The sequence below is a fragment of the Hippoglossus stenolepis genome, chromosome 18 (assembly GCF_022539355.2).
Source record: "Hippoglossus stenolepis isolate QCI-W04-F060 chromosome 18, HSTE1.2, whole genome shotgun sequence".
NCBI classification, from domain to species: domain Eukaryota; kingdom Metazoa; phylum Chordata; class Actinopteri; order Pleuronectiformes; family Pleuronectidae; genus Hippoglossus; species Hippoglossus stenolepis.
Genome location: NC_061500.1, coordinates 7,327,374 through 7,338,188, shown reverse-complemented (window position 1 = coordinate 7,338,188; position 10,815 = coordinate 7,327,374). Strand labels below are relative to the sequence as shown.

Here is a 10,815-nt window from a genome sequence, read left to right as displayed (position 1 = left end):
AATTGTTCTTGATTGATCTGCTGCCTGCGACACAATTGATCACACAATTCTAATTGACAGAATACAGGTTGTTAAAAGTCCATATCAATGATTTAGTTTCCTCCTCTGCTCCTCTATTATGTGGTGTCCCGCAAGTTTTGATCCTTGGACCGATCTTGTTTTCATTGCATATGCTTCCTATAGGCCACCCACTCAACTCTTTAGGGGTCCGTTGTTTCCAATGTGATCTGGAGGAGGATAACAGAGGACATTTAGGCTAAAGACTATATTAATAATAATAATAATGATGATGATGATGATGATGATGATGATGATGATGATGATGATGATGATGATGATGACTCTTATTCTTATTATTCAATTATTAATAATTGAATTCGTTCAACGGTAAGTTGTTATATTACATTATATTGTGAGGTGTCAGTTTATAACCTTAACTTACTCCATCTAAAGTAAAACCACATGAAGGACAAACTGGGAACTGAGATTTGTTAAAAACTATGAACTCAGGGCAGAGACGTCATTAAAGACAACGCCCATTTCCGTATAACGGGGTCGTCGACAGGACCAGCTGCCCAATCAGCAACCAATGCGGAAGTGAATACGGTTTCATTTCATGTAAACTGAGCTGGGGGGAGAAAAAAACCGACCCAGGCATCATCAGCCTCCTCCGGGTAGAGGAGGAGACCCTGCCCGTACTTTGACAGCTCTGTGCGGACGTGTCAGCGACCAGTCAACCGTGTGACACAGCTAGCTTTACACGGTTTGTTTTCGGGGGAAGATGCTAAGCTAACTCCCTCGAGCGAACTGCATACAAAGACAAGCTTGAAGCTAACCTGGCAGCATTGCTTAAAACAAAAAAAAAAAGAATGACGTTGAACTAGCAAGTTGTTAGCTGGCTAGCGGCTGTGTGGTGGCTAGCCAGTGTTAGCATCCACACTGTCACCCTGTCATCACTTTGGTAACTACCTTATTATTTCATACTTTCATTTAGCCTCACAATTCTTTTTTAACATTTAAGAAGCGTTAGCAGCGCTTTAGCTTCCTCCAGCTATAGCCTCTGTTTTTCTCCACAGGCTAACATTACGAGGTGTTTATCGTGGATCAGCTGTAGCCCGTTGTTCTAACACGGGTAGCGGTCGGCTGGAGGCGTGTGCGCGCGTGCGTGTGTGTGATGGACGCAACAAGACAGCATCAACTACAGGACAACCACAGTGGAGACATGGGAGATGGAGTTGGACTCTCCACCGGGATGAACACCACTGGGGCCGTGCAGGAGGACACCTGTGCCCGCTGGACAGCTTGATTTGCTGTGGGCGTTGGACAAAGGACCGGGAGCTTCATTGTCCACATTCACCCGAGGCCAGAACACATGAGGGGGATAAGAAGTACACTTCGCAGGGTCCACCCTGCTGACACTGGGATGATGATGATGATGTTCAAGACCCTGCTGATCACCAGTCTTCTGGGCTGGGGACAATGTCAGGAGAGCCACAGCATGACACCAGAGGAGAAGAATGTTATCAGGTGAAGAATCACATATTGATGCTGATAATCTGTGGTTATGAAAGTCTCTGCACTTATTTAAAAAAAATAAGTGTCATTTTCCCATTTGATTAATTTGTGTTTTCAACTTTTTGCAGGGACCAAATTGTTGAAATGTTCGATCATGCTTACGGGAGTTACATGGTAAGATGTTTACTTATATTTCTCTTCACAGTCACCAAAGTGTTTGCTCATTGTGGGAACTGTTGGGTTTCTCCATACATTTTAAGGTCTCGAGTCTCGACCTTAATATGTTTAGTTTGGTGCTTGAAATTGAACTGAATTGATTCCCTTTTATTTAAGTTCATTAATTTTTTGCCCTGGATTTTGTGAAGCACTTTGTTACCTTATTTTGATAAGTGCTATACAAATAAAGTTATTATTATTACATTTATATATGCATGTTTCTGTTTTCTGGAAGGAAGTTTAAAAAAAAAAAAAGTGCTCACAACCACTACATTGTGCCCTGTGGCCTTCGTTGCATCCATTATACATTGCACCAGTGGTGGGACGGAGTCCTCAGTTGCATAAGCAGAGGACTGCTAATTTCATTTTCCCTCTAGAGAATTTTCCACCCTCCAGCCATCTTTCCTTAATGACCCATTTTCAGTGGACTATTATATGAAGCCTAAACAGTCACTATTGGTTTCTTTTGCAGAAATATGCCTATCCAGCAGATGAACTGATGCCTCTGAGCTGCAGGGGGAGAGTCCGGGGCCAGGAACCCAACAGAGGGGACATCGATGACTCCTTGGGAAAGTATGTTCATCATCCACTGGTATCGAAGCCGAGAAAGATCCAGGGAGGTTAATGAGGCCACAGCAGTTAAATTCCTTCAAGAATAACATCAGTTGGCATTAGTGCAGGTTTCACTTGGACTGCTGTGTCTCTTTATAGCTTTCCTTCAAAGAACTAGGCTACAGTGTTTTTAAACTTGTGTCTGGCAGATTGTAAAAAAAACTATTGGTATAAAAACACCTGTACTTTGGCATTTTTCAAGAAAAAGTCCTTTAAAATTATATTTACTAGAAGGCTGTAAATTATATACTTTATGTATCACAAGCATCATAATGTCATTGCACTGCAGATGCAGCAGATTTGACATTTAACAGTCTGTGGCTCATTATAAAATACACTGGATCAATGTAAAAGTCGGACACCAACTCATGCTGTGCCCCCCCACTCACCATAACATTTCCTCCTCCTCTGTAGGTTTTCTCTCACGTTGATTGACACCCTTGATACCCTGGTGGTGAGTACTTGCTTTTCCGGTTTCCTAGCATGAAATGTAGTTTTTATGCTATTTTAGTTTTTTTCTCGCCATATGTTTTTGGATTTTCTTTCCCTCATTTTAACAGTAGATATATGTGTTCCTGTCTTTTTGTGTGTGAGCAGGTGTTAAACAAGCTTGATGAGTTTGAGGACGCAGTGAAGAAGGCTGTGAGCGAAGTACGCCTGGACAACGATGTGGTGGTGTCTGTGTTTGAGACCAACATCAGGGTTTTGGGGTATGAAACATATTTTTAATGTATTTACTTTTTTAATAGATTAGTTTTAATTACAAAAGTGGAAGGTTTTCGATTTGACTCCACCTCAGTACAAGATTATACCATTACTTAACAGAAATGTCCTTCTGTATATAGTGTTGTATCTTTCTTCTGCATTTTGTACTTTTAAAAGAAACATTTAATAATATGTCTTCTCTTCATTTATTTCTCTTTAGAGGGCTCCTGGGGGCCCATGTAATGGCTGACCTGCTCCGTCAGCGTGGGGACAGGATGCAGTGGTATCAAGACGAGCTCCTGCACATGGCCAAAGAGCTGGGCCATCGATTACTGCCTGCCTTCAACACCACAAGTGGCCTTCCCTACCCTAAGGTGCTGCTTATTTATTTATAAATATCACTATCACAATATTTTATTTTGGATCTTAAGTATGTTAATGCAACATTATCATTTTCACTGCATTGAGAGAGAACAGAACTAATGAAGAACACACATTTCTTATTTTAGCATTCAACTAAAAATAGTTTGAACTGAGTGTGAAGACATTAATCTTTCCTTCTTTGTTTTACCAGGTGAATCTGAGGTATGGTGTCCAGAACCCACTTTCACGCACAGGCACTGAATCGGACACCTGCACAGCCTGTGCAGGAACAATGATCCTGGAGTTTGCTGCCCTCAGCAGACTGACAGGAGAGTCTGTGTTTGAGGTATTACCTCCCTCTGCCTCTCTATGAATTAGTCTTTTTTTTATGTTTGCAGTGTTTTTCTCCTACACACCTGCGTAGAGACTCAGATCTAAGTTAGGAATACAATATGCAGCACAGTATATACAATACTGATGCCAGTTTTTTACCCGAAACATTCTAAGGATACAATACGTACTGTTTTACAGGAACATGCCAGGAAGGCTATGGATGTCCTGTGGGAGAGGAGACAGAGAGGAAGTGACTTGGTTGGGACTGTCATCAACATCCATAACGGAGAATGGGTCCGCAGGGGTGAGGCGAATTAAACACACACATACACGGTAACATCAAAACTGGAACGAGATGAAAACTACACATGTTCTAACACATGAAGTGGACTGTCAGTATGATACAGAAGAGTGATAGTTACATTACATACGCACACAGCTCTATATTTAAACTACATCGACACTCTCACTTCTGTGTTTTCAGAGAGTGGAGTTGGTGCTGGTATCGACTCGTACTATGAATATCTGATGAAGGCCTATATTCTTCTCGGAGATAATGTTTTTCTGCAGAGGTTCAACATTGTAAGTTTTCCATCCCTCCACATACTTCTTCCATCTGGCACCTGCAGTATTCGTGCTCCACGTTGCAACGTTGATTTTCTTCATACTGTTAATGACTGGAGACTTTTCCCCCAGTTTGCTTATCAAATTTTCATGATGTTTGTCTATAACAGCACTACAGTGCAATTATGAAGTACATCAGTCAGCCTCCCCTGCTGCTCAATGTGCACATGCACAACCCCACTGTGAGCGTGCGCAGCTGGATGGACTCCCTCCTGGCATTCTTCCCCGGCTTACAGGTCAGAGAGATGCGCTCCATAGATGCACTTGGTTAATCACATTCACATCCATTAAACATGGTACTGGAGTGGTTGTTATTTCATGTTGCTGGAGTGACATTATATTTTTCACACAGGTTTTAAGAGGAGATCTGAAACCTGCCATTGAGACTCATGAGATGCTTTACCAAGTCACCAAACAGCACAAGTTTCTTCCAGAGGTAAATAATTGATTAATGATGTTTAGTTAGCAAATATTAAGTATCTTTAATAATCTCATATCATGTTATTCATAATTTTACACAATTGGATTCTTATTTGTGATACAATAAGTTTCCTATCGATTCAAATAAGGAACTGAAACAGTAAGCAGTACAGAAATCTGCCATTTCCTTTTCCACTGACCTCATCGAAATAAATATGTGACAGATTTAGGTACTTTATTATAATAATGAAAACATCCAATATTGCTATAAAGCAGCCCCACATGTGACTGCAGGAATATACCTCAGTGTAAGTAGTATAACTAAATCAGCACCAGTACACATTATACCCCAATAGCCAGCACATTTAAAGTTATGACACATTTATGCTGAAGTTGGTGTGTAAATTGACAAATTAAGAAACAAGTGGAAATTTCAGTCTTGTAGCATTTTAAGATATTAATCAATATAAGGAAAATGTTTTTAGAAGAAGCTAATGTCACTAACTACTTTCTCTTTCTTTGGTTGATCTCCCTGCAGGCTTTCACTACAGAGTTCAGAGTTCATTGGGGCCAACACCTACTGAGACCAGAGTTTGCAGAAAGCACCTACTACCTCTATAAGGTGAAGAAGCTGATTGGACAGTGTCACAGACAGAGATAAACTCCACAGTATTCTTCGCTAAAAACGTTCTGTGATGTTTGGGTAACAATATTGGGTTAAGCCAGTCAGAAGTAGAGTAGAGGCAGGTATTCGCCTGTATAAAAAAATGTATTTAAATTGAATTTGATTTTTCAGGCCACTGGTGACCCCTACTACCTCAGGGTGGGTCAGTCCATTGTGGAAAAGCTCAACGCCTACACCAGGGTGCCTTGCGGGTTTGCTGCGGTGCAAGATGTCCGCACTGGGGCACATGAAGACAGGTATCATGTGAGAAAATTGCCATTACAGACATGAATGCACCTGAAATGTGTAGGTTTTGAATGTTGATGATATAAATGTTGTAGTCGAACGTCAGAACATCTCTGATGAAGGTTTTTAAACCCTCTGTTTCTGTGTATTATAACTTGTGTAGGATGGACTCCTTCTTCCTGGCAGAGATGTTTAAATACCTCTACCTGCTGTTTTCTGAGAAGAGCCAGCTGCCAATCGACATTGATGACTACATCTTCACCACAGAGGCTCACCTCCTCCCTGTCTCTCTCTCTATCACCCAGTCGCCCTGTCAAGGAAACATTACGGTGAGAACTCATCACTAACACAGGTCCACACGCTATAGTACAGGGTTAAATGTTGGATCTCTGACTGATGCAAGCTCATTCTTCAACCAAGGGTATTTTTACATGACATGGCTGTATTTGTAATGCAGAGTTAAAACACCGACTGACACTTGAACATGTAAATCGTCATAGTGTGTCAGAATGTAATGGCTGAAAAGGTTTGTTAAACTGTGGCTTATGTTCTCCAGGAGACTGTTCCTGTTTCTCAAGAAGAAGATCTGTTCACCCACTCCTGCCCCAGCACAGAAACGTTGTTTCCCAATAACCCTTCATTTGCCAAAACCATCCGGGACAGCTTCAAATATCTCACTGGGGTGGGACGAGTCTTCCGACCTTTACCTGTGAGGTCTGTCCAGTCACATGGGGATTTTGATTTTAGAGTGAAATCATTGGAGGAACCTGTTAGCCATTGTTATTATTTAGAGTTTTAACCTGTGTGTTTGTACTTTACAGGGAAATCGAACTGCCTCTCCATGATAACGGCATGGAGCCGGTGGAGTTTTTGAGAAGCATGGGCATCTCTCTCACTCCACTGCACGAGGTCACAGCAGGGGACGCTGGGAGTCGGAAGGTATTTTTGTGCTTGTCTCAAAAGACTTGGAAGTTCTGCCAAAATTATAATCAAATTATTTCTTCATCATCTTATCAGCCATGCTTTGCTCTGTGTTTACTTCATCAGTGCTTATGCGGTAGAAAATGGATTTCTGATCTCATTTAAATGGTTTATAAGAATTGGGTTAATTACGTTAACAAAGTGAAAATTGGGTCATGATGATGAAAATGCCTGGAATGTAGATTTCCATGTAGATTACTGCATCCATCATTTTCAACCCAGTTTTTTAAAATATTCATCCCTTCAGCGGCATAAAGGAGTATACAGGGTGAAACTTGTGGCAGAGGTGAGCCAGACATTGGATGAGGAAGAGGTGGTGCCTCATATTGTTCAGCTCATATCACCCCCGTTTCTGGGTCGGACCATCCTCACAGCCGGACCTGCGAAGTTTGGAAAGGACCTCTCCAAACAGGAGCATGGGGTGAGCTTCCAGTGTGACAGTAATATAATATGCAAACAAGTCGTATAATTTACACATGTAGAATAGAAACAGTCTGATTAACCACTATCAAGCCAATGGCCAACTCCACACCTATTTAAGATGCACAATAACTTACAATAACTACTTGTGCCACAGGTGAAGGGCAGCCTTGTGAAAGCCTCCCCCTACACTGCCTGTGGGCCAATAGAAAATGCAGTGGAACTTGAAGGCCACATTGCTCTGGCGCTGCGCGGCGACTGCATGTTTGCTGCAAAGGCTCGTTGGCTACAGGAGGCCGGAGCCATAGCAGTCATCTTTATAGGTGAGGACCTGAAATAAGATTATATTTTTGCCTCCAGTACTGCTAAACGCTTAGTATGCAGAGTTTAGTACAACCTCTAAACACTGTCAAGAGTGATTCTAGTGATTATTGTCCCTTCATTTTTTTTTAGACCACCGTGAAGGAAGTAATAGCGAGGAGACTCCCCTCTTCCAGATGGTTGGAGATGGAGACTCCACTGAAGACATTAGCCTGGCTTTGGTCTTCCTGTTTAGCCGCGAGGGTGCAGTGCTCACTGATGCTCTGGAGGAACATCACAATGTGGATGTGCTGCTGCTGCCCAAGGAGAGGCAGATGGGACACGGTGAGAGGCAGGAGGAGGCAGATTTAAAGGAGGAGGTGGTGATGGTCTATATTTTTCTTATAATAAACAAATCCAACCAACCGTCTTTAAATAGTTTTCAACTTCCCCTGCCTGTAACAGCACCAAGCTCCTTTGTACTGAAGACCTACATCTTTAAAAACAGTTAATATTTACACTATATACTATATATACTGCGAGAGAAATTCAATTCAGATTTGAATTTCTCTCGCAGATGTAATGCTTCTCTGTTCTCACATTATGGTTTCGCATTTTTCTGTCTTTCCTCCTCCTTCTCCAGATAAGATAGACAAACCTTTTGGCATGAACATCAAACTCCGCCTCGCAGAGGAGGGGGAGCTGGAGGACGGGGAAGCCAGAGGGCCCACGCTGGAGTTTATCTTGGATAAAGAAGAGTTGCTTCTCCAAGAGGAAGATGAGCTCAGAGGAGAACAACCTTCACAGCAGCAGCAGCAGTTCTGCTCGAAGGCGACAGAGAATGACAGGACTGAACCATGTTCAGCAGATTCCTCTCGACCCACAAACTCCGGACCAGACCTAAATCCCCGACCATGAAGCAGCCAAGTTTCCGAACACTGATCCTTGTCAGTTTCAGAGTGGCATGTGCCTCGGAGCCCCTCACTGCCCCACATGGAGCCCTAACTGACCCAGCCTGCATGTTTACAGCCAAGCAGTGTGATGGCCACACTCATATCCTGCCTTGACTTTGAAACGTGGTTCTATATTTATTAGACGGTCGGTCAGTTGTAGCTTTTATTCTGTGTGGCGCAGGAAATGAAACTAAAGTAGTTTAAAGGCCAAAAACTGTAGGAATGAGTTGGCTGGGCTGGTGCTTCCTTTACCTAGCCTGTAGTATTGCTGTAGGCACATAGAAGGTACACACAGTGATAATGACATAGATCATTAACAACAATTAAAACTTACCTCACCTTAGAGGAGAAGAACATAGATAAGGCAACAAAAAAAAGCTATGTTTTTATGCAATGCAGTTTGTTTTTGATCTAGATTGCACCTTTCACATGAACAAGTACTGTTAAATATTCTGTGACGATGAATTTTTTGGCCAGTAGGTGGTGTTAGCGGCTTTTACCTCGCAGTAATATAATGTTGGCAGATGAAGGAGAAGAACTGGGGCCAATTTGGAAAGTTTATTTTACTTTTTAATAGTAAACAACTTCAGGGAATTTTTTGTGTGTGTGTGTTTTGCTATAGTGTGCGTGCAAGATGTGTAACAACTGTTAATACCTGAGAAAGCATCTCACCTGAAACATTGCGATCATTCAAAACCCTCTAAAATCTCTACATAGTTGTCATCCGGTGAATTCTTCATGAATCTTTTTTTAAGTCGTAATTAATCATCTCATCTTAAAAACATCGTAAAATGACCAAAGCTGATTTTCTTGAAAAGAATGAAGTGTGCAGTTACTCTGCTTCGCTCCAGATGCAGTATCACAGGTTGGTCTGCAGTCTCTGACTGCTTTGCACTTTGAAACACGGGTATGATCATCTGTGTTAGATCCAAACAGAATTGACCATTCAGCCTGTCTTTGCATTTGCTTGTGTGATTGTGTGTGTGTGTGCTTGTACTTATATATTAGTGAGGACCATTTGGAGCATAGACCTTGGGTGAGGACATTTTTGGAACCTGGTCCTCACTTTTTCAAAGACTTGTTTCAGGGTTAAAAGACTTGGTTTTAATGTCAGGGTTCAACAATTAGTAGTGATGGTTAAGGTCAGGGTAAGGGGCTGGCAAATGCATCATGCCAATGAGTGTCCTCACTAAGATATAAGTAGAAGAATGCGTGTGTGTGTGTGTTGCCGTAGCGATGTCTGTGAGGAATACTGGAGAACAGCAAATTTTGCATCATACGAAATGCAAACTGTAAAGACCAATTGTTGTCATGCACATTGTTTTAAAACCATGACTAATTCAACTGTACTCCACTAATCGATTGGAAGGATTTTCTATCTAGTTTTTGTTTTCAAGATTTAATTTAAGATTCAAATTTTTTTTTTTTAATTAGAAATATATTAGTCTTTCCCTCATTCACACTCTAGACTAATGACATTGTTTTTGGGGGGCATTATTAAGTATAATGATATCATGCAACAGTTGAGAAAGATGCATTACGCTTTAATTAGTTTGTTCATATTCAGTTGCTTTTTTCTCACTAATAATTTGTCGCACGTGTTTCGGGTTTTTGTGGTACATGAGATGTGAGCTGTAGTTTGTGTGGGAGAAGCAGTGTGTGTTTTCTGTCATGTTTTGTACAGTGGAACCTTTTCCCGATGCTGCTGAGTTTATTTCTAGTCTTAATCCAACATGACATTTTATTTTTGTGTTGAGCCTGTGTGAGGCACTACCCAACCCGTATACCTCAGGACTGTATGTAACTAATCACAGGAAAAAGGACCATGGACAGGGGGGGGGGTTCTTTTTTCTTATATTATTACATTTCAGGCTATTTAATTTTAATTCTGTTTTCTACGGTTTCTGTTGATCAGTGGCTGAGGGTGAATAAGTGCCAAAAGAGATGCATGACAAGGCTCCGGTTTCCTTTTCCATATCCTCTATCTGTTCAGTTTCTGACTGTGAGCTCAGGCGGTGCCGTCAATAAACTCAAAAATCACACTTTCAAACCTGTTTCCCTCTTTTATTTCTGTATTTGAGGATTTTCTCTGCAACGTAATTCCAACTGGAAACAAATGGAGAGTTTCATCGCTGCACTATGGAGACAAAACATCCTTCTCTTAGGTTTCACTCAGGACTTATTCTTAAATAACTTGTCATAAGGATGCTGTTGCCATGCGTTCCTACCTTGTGTTTTTTATTCAGTAGCCATAGTGATTGTGGAGATTTTTTCTCATGCTGTGATGATGAATTCCGTCAGTAAGGCACATTAGTTTATAAAGTTAAAGGTTTTGTGGGACATCAAAATTCAACTAAAGTGGCTTGAAATCTAATAACAGGTATTTCTTGCAGGATAAATGCACCATGTTTAGTTTTTCACACCAGACAGACAGAGCTGCACTTCTAACTGATGCTGCAGAGC

The 10,815-nt window shown here is 41.4% G+C and overlaps 1 protein-coding gene across 1 annotated transcript; it reads left to right on the top strand.

Moving 5' to 3' along the window:
• Nucleotides 1-585: 585 nt before the first annotated feature.
• On the top strand, nucleotides 586-10,402 carry si:ch211-282j22.3 (ER degradation-enhancing alpha-mannosidase-like protein 3). The gene is made up of 21 exons (XM_035141318.2): nucleotides 586-961; nucleotides 1,077-1,527; nucleotides 1,644-1,689; nucleotides 2,204-2,304; nucleotides 2,758-2,797; nucleotides 2,941-3,053; nucleotides 3,269-3,422; nucleotides 3,623-3,757; nucleotides 3,943-4,048; nucleotides 4,229-4,326; nucleotides 4,479-4,604; nucleotides 4,721-4,804; nucleotides 5,327-5,410; nucleotides 5,585-5,709; nucleotides 5,862-6,027; nucleotides 6,255-6,412; nucleotides 6,520-6,637; nucleotides 6,927-7,100; nucleotides 7,257-7,422; nucleotides 7,553-7,744; nucleotides 8,043-10,402. Exons 2-21 carry the CDS (start codon nucleotides 1,373-1,375, stop codon nucleotides 8,315-8,317), a joined length of 2,616 nt encoding a protein of 871 aa, XP_034997209.1. The 5' UTR covers nucleotides 586-961; nucleotides 1,077-1,372; the 3' UTR covers nucleotides 8,318-10,402.
• The last annotated feature ends 413 nt before the right edge of the window (nucleotides 10,403-10,815 follow it).